Here is a 6,000-nt window from a genome sequence, read left to right as displayed (position 1 = left end):
GATGGGCTTCCCTGGTGGCGCAGTGGTTGAGGGTCCGCCTGCCGATGCAGGGGACACGGGTTCGTCCCGTCTTCCGTTCCGGGAAGATCCCACATGCCGCGGAGCGGCTGGGCCCGTGAGCCATGGCCGCTGAGCCTGTGCGCCCGGAGCCTGTGCTCCGCAACGGGAGAGGCCACAACAGTGAGAGGCCCGTGTACTGCAAAAAAAAAAAAAGAAAAAAAAAGAAAGTCTCCAGATAACCTGAACGGCTCCCTCTCCTCCTTCCCTTCTTAACTCAAATGATACCACCCTTTTGGGGAGCTTCCCCAACCACCTGACTGAAAACTGCACCCATCTCAGCTCCTACTTTACTTTGGCCATCATCTACATCACCCTGTGACCTCTGTCTTATGTCCTGTCATCGTGTGTATTCCTTCACTAGCACACGAGCTCCCCCAAGGGCAGGGAATTTTATTGTGTTCACTGCTATAGCCTCAGAGGCTAGAACAATGCCTGACGCATAGCGGGCACTCACTCGATAGCTGTTAAAGTAATGAATAAAAACACATTTGTTTTAAAAAAGAAGTTTTGTCTTTATTAATAATAAACCAGTGAGGTTCAGTTTAAAACAACATTAAAAAGATGTTACGTCTTTTAATGCAATGTTAGCCCTTTATTACCGGGACCACTGTGAGCTGATGGAAGCTATGAGCCCCCCTCTCCCTGCTCCCCGCCACCTCCCCAAATCCAGTACAATTTCAAGATATTCTGAGACTTTCCTGAAGTCTGTTTATAAACCTCTAAAGGGTCCACTGACCCCAGGGTAACAGCACCTGGCTTAAAGCGTCCTCTGGCTTGGAATCACGATTTCTCCCCTATTCTAGTGACTCAAGGAATACGTATGACTCAAGTATCAGTCTTCCCCCACCGCACCCCACCATTAGCCAGTTAAGTGTTACAGAGATACCTTCTACACAGGATTCACCAGTTAGCGACGGTAAGCACAATGTCTGCAGCTGAGACCATGACAAACACCCAGATGAAAGCTGAAAGATCGAGTGAATAATCCAGAGATTTCAAACAGTACTGATGTTTACAGAGCACAGCCCAAAAATCTGGTAAAGCGAATTTTTTGCCTGTCAGCTAAAAGTCTGGAGTCACAATCTCAGAAAGATAGAAAAATCAGGATCTATTCCACATAGAATATATGTTTCAAATTTTACTATTTAAAGAGCAAAATCATAGGGAATATGCACATTTACCCAAGTGAAGTTTTCCATTCAATAGGAGAGAAATCAAATACGTTGTAATAAAGACTCTCCAGCTAAAAACTGAATATGAGATCAGTAAAACAGCAAGAGTGATTTGACTGTGTTTTATTTCAGTGGGCACACTTTATTCATAACTGTCTCCAGGAGAACTAGGCTAGGTCTCAACCGGCAACAGTCACAGTTATTAAGCAAGTAAATACACCACCACTTTCGTGCTCTCCTTTATTTCTTTATGTCTTCAGTCTCATCTGGCTCTTTCTCTTGATGCTCTCTTTCCCACCTCATTTCTTTTAACTCTTGTCTGTATTTCCGTTCAATGAACCGCTTCTGATGGGCCATCTGGGGAAAGTTATCTGACACGAGGAGATATATTTTACACTTAATAAAGGAGAGCCACCAGTGCACAGAATGATGCAAACTAAACATACACACATACGAACGAACATGTATTCATAGGAAATCTATATAGTTGTATTTTGTAAGGCAAGAGAAAAAAAAATTGCTTGCTTTCTTCTCTTATTCTTTTATCATTCGGGAACACAGTGGAAGTCTGGATCAGCAGTCGATTCTGGATTTCAGTATCTGATGTGAACTCGAGCATAAAAGGCACCGAAATACACAGGTATGTTAAAACATAGACATGTGGCTTCAGAATGTTTCCAGCTAAGGTGTTTTAACACAGTTCTCCTAGCAACAAGTGATTTTCAGGGAGAGATTAAAGGCTATAGCAAAAGGGAGTTGTATATTTTTACAAAGCTTAAACCAAAAACCTCAAACAAATAACGATACTATCACAGCATTATTTACCAACAATTAAAGTTTCTGAAAAGAGTAAAAAGATCAGATGGATAAAAGGAGGCCACATCCTAAGTCATTATTTCTGATAATTCAATTTGTGAAGTTTATCATGAGAAGCTAAAAGCTATATGGGCAACAGCAACTCAAGTAGAGCACTTTCATTTGGTGAAAGGAAACATGTCACTCAATAGTACAGTTTACCCTACATTTAGTTTGATATTTGACCCTGCTCAAGAGTGTTGACACAGTGGAAATCTTAAATAAGATGTAAACGTTTTACAATTCATTTGTTATTTGTGGTATATAATGAGTGTAGCAATGGAGTGAGAAATCAAATATGGAACAAGAAAAAGTCATTTTACACACTTAGTCAACAAACACTTACACACTTCAGCAACAAATATCACAAAGGGATGCATGCACGAATGAGAGCAACACAAGTTATCTGGTAACAGAGGAGAAGGACACCATTCTCCCTAACCTGGTACGGGTCTGCTAAACACAAGAGGTACTACTTCATATTTGAAAATAGGAAGAATCAGCATGGCATGTTTGGGGGAAAGTTTGATTTTGTTGAGGTTGAAGCACAATAAACGTGGACATAAATATATAGTATATTCCTAACCCCCCTTCCTTTCAGCACAGTGTCCCATTTTTCACCCCAGGTGGGAGGAGGGACAGGGAGGGTGGTAGGAAAAGGATCTGAAAGGCAGGTGGTGAATCACCTAAGACCTAAGAGTCAGTGATTGACTTTAAACAAAAGAGGAGCCATAATGGCATATTTTAGAAATAAAACAGCAATAAAATCCTATTCTCTAAACGATATTAATTTGATTCCTTATGTACTGTATAAAACACAGGTTTCAAGTATTAAGAGTACTTAATTCCACCACTCAGATCTAGCCATAGATAAGCTTTTAGAATATATCCTTATAATAAGCACTTTTCCTATGAAGTAAAGTTATACTCCACACACACACGCAATGTAAATGTGCACATATATTACACAGACACATGAACACTTAAAATCATTCCCCCAGCCATCCTTACATTGGGAGAGTATAGTTATAGGCACATTTTGATGGGTACACTTGGGTTGGTAAACTACTGCCCACAGGCCAAATACAGCCCTCTACCTGTTTTGGTAAATAAGATTTTATTGAAACACAGACACCAGCCATCTGCATACTACCCGAGCCTACGGGCTACAGTGGCAGAGGTGCATAATTGTGACAGAGTACTTACTATCTGGTCCTTTATAGAAAATGTTTGTCAATCTCTGGGATAATTTATTTAAACATTTCCCTACCTTCAAACGTGCAGTTTGACTGGTTGATTTTTTGGCTATTACAAACCAAGCTGTCACATTTATCGTGGTAGGTGAACTTTAGCTCATAGCTCCAATTATTTTCTTAGGTTTGACTCCTAGAAATGAAATCTCTAGATCAAAGGGTATGAACCTCTTTAAGGACCTGATACAGACAGCCAAACTGTTTTCCAGCAGTTTAAACAATTCCCTTCCACCAGTATGCATGTGGAGGCCAGTCTCAGAATCAGCCATCTCTCCAGTATGTTTTATGGTTGAAAGCAAACAAACCAAAAACTCAAAAGATCATCTCTAACAACCCTACAGCTGGAAAATGGAGTCTCATTTTTAGTTCAATATGTGATTATACACATATAAAAAAGCTCCACAACAGAGTCAACAAAACTCTCAGTGAAGATTCCATGGACATGGGACCCTGGTAACACCAGCTTCTGCCCCCAGGACTCCTCCCCCTGCCCCCACCCACAAGCTATCATCCGCCAATTACCACTTGGCTCCCGGCCCTCCTGCCTTTCCTGGAATCTCTCCCAGGCTGAGCATCCGGGGCCTCTTTACCTTTAGCTTCCCGCACTTTGCTCTCACCCACACTGAGCTGGCGTTTGAAGCATGAGGGAACTGCACTGTCAGGTTTTACCCACAGGTTCTGCTGAGCGGCACAATATACCTCAGAAGAAAACTTCCTTGCACTTAAGCCTTCAATTTACAAAAGACTCTGTAGTTCCCTATAGGGTCAATTATATAATTGAAGTTTCTTCAACCCAGCCATCCCACTCTTGGGAATCCAACCCTTAGAACTAAAAGCAGCAATACAGCGTCTTTTATTATCAACAATGATAAAAAGACATAAACAGTGTCCACCAAAAATTTTAAAAGCTGAATAAAATACGGCATGAAATATTATGCAGCCCTTAAGAAAGAATGAATTGGAGCCACTATGACCTGCAGGGCTGCCCGTGATGTATTATTTAGCAAGAAAAGAAAGATGCAGAGAAGTACATAAATATCCTGTCTTAATAAAACAATGGCTAAAAACTAAAAAGAAAAAAACCATCACAGGTTTAAGATTTTAGAAGTATAGAGAAATATGTAGAATGAAATATACTAAGTCACTCACATGGGTTACCTGTGCTGAGAGTGGGACTCTATACAAAACAGGAAAATGAAAATCAAAAAGCATTTGGGAATACTTTTTTTTAAATTATAAGCCAATTTTATACATATCTTACATTCTACTACACTCTGTCTGGAGAATAATTATGAAGAAAAGATCACATTTTATCAGTACTTACCATTTTTCTACTTCCCCATTTTCTTTCCATAAAATACTCATTACATTATGAACATATAATTATAGAAAAAGAGATAGGCTTACATTTTTCAAGTGCGTCCATTGCTGCTCCCATTTCTGCTTGCTGAATACTATTAAATAAAATAAAGACAAGGTACATTTTAAGATTTTTTTTTTTCAAAAACACAAAGCATGGCTCCAAATTATTCAGCCTGATTTTCTTTCATATTTCGTTCATAAAATTTTATCTGATTACTTCTACTGTCACATACTGAATTGCACAGATAGGAATACACACAAGGGCATGCAGAAATGTCATTTATTTGCACAAAGCCTGTTAAGTTATTCATTCCACACCTTTAACACTGCAGTAAAATGCCTTCCATCTATATTAGGTCTGAAGTATTTCTTACTTAAAATTGAACATCTTCAGTGCTAAGTTTAAGAGGCAAAGAGTAAAAAAATACACGTGTAGACAGACTTCAAATCATTTCTCAGTTTAAGATATAAATTGGAAGGTTCAAAGAAAGGTGATAACATACGAAATTCTTTTTACCTGAAGATGTGAGCTCAAGTGAGTAGTAATAAGAGATCAAGTGTCTAATGGCTGTGTCATGCATGACATGTTCTATGAAATGCTTGCAGCAGTGTTGGGTAACTTAAACTGGACAGACCTCACCTGTGCACCAGGTAATGTTCTTTCCTCAAGGTAGCCAAAACCCTTTAGGCAATGGCATTCCCACTGCTCAAGGCCGATTCTCAAGTTTGGGGCTGAGCTTGGTGGGGACATTAAGCCTTGGGATTCACTTTGCTATTACCCTCGAATACTCTATACTCTGAGTTTAAAAAGACAGGCTGCAGAGTTTGGAAATACCAAGCAGGCACCTGCCAGACACACAGGATGTTCATGTGAAGAAATTTAAAGTATCTTCTTCTCATACCTTGGGCCTTTCCCACAGCCGATTCTTTCTCCCTTGAAGTAGACAGCCACGGTATAGGTCCTAGCATGGGATGGCCCCACTGTCTGCAGAGTCCTGGAAGGAAAAGGAAAAACATTAATTACGTAAAGTGTTACTTAATTGTTATTGCTAATATATAACTCCAAGAAAAACCATGTGACTTATTGCTTAGAGAGAGGAAGGTAAAATTAACAGGGAAATTAAAGGAGTAAGGTTTTGATTTGCTAACGTGACAAATATAGAGAGCTTTGAAGTAGGAAATTTTAAAAATTCTACAGTGGATTTTTATATACACATATTTTCCCCAAAGCATTATAAACAGTATCTGAAGGCGAACAACGAAGGGTAAAATATTTTTTAACAATTTCAAAGTGTTAT

General features: G+C 39.5%; 1 protein-coding gene across 7 annotated transcripts in view; it reads right to left on the bottom strand.

Annotated features, from left to right (window-relative positions):
* Positions 1-547: 547 nt before the first annotated feature.
* DROSHA (drosha ribonuclease III) overlaps positions 548-6,000 on the bottom strand; it is a 128,814-nt gene continuing 123,361 nt past the window's right edge. For all 7 annotated transcript variants that reach the window (XM_012531666.3, XM_033421323.2, XM_012531667.3 and 4 more), the window contains 3 exons: positions 5,605-5,697; positions 4,748-4,794; positions 548-1,603 (listed from right to left, as the gene is read on the bottom strand). In XM_012531666.3, coding sequence (XP_012387120.1) covers positions 1,473-1,603; positions 4,748-4,794; positions 5,605-5,697 — 271 coding nt within the window. In that variant the 3' untranslated portion in view covers positions 548-1,472. The remainder of the gene's footprint in view (positions 1,604-4,747; positions 4,795-5,604; positions 5,698-6,000) is intronic.

This window comes from Orcinus orca, chromosome 3, assembly GCF_937001465.1.
Source record: "Orcinus orca chromosome 3, mOrcOrc1.1, whole genome shotgun sequence".
Classification (NCBI taxonomy): domain Eukaryota; kingdom Metazoa; phylum Chordata; class Mammalia; order Artiodactyla; family Delphinidae; genus Orcinus; species Orcinus orca.
The sequence above is the reverse complement of the archived record's forward strand: the minus strand, read 5'-3'. Positions and strand labels throughout refer to the sequence as shown.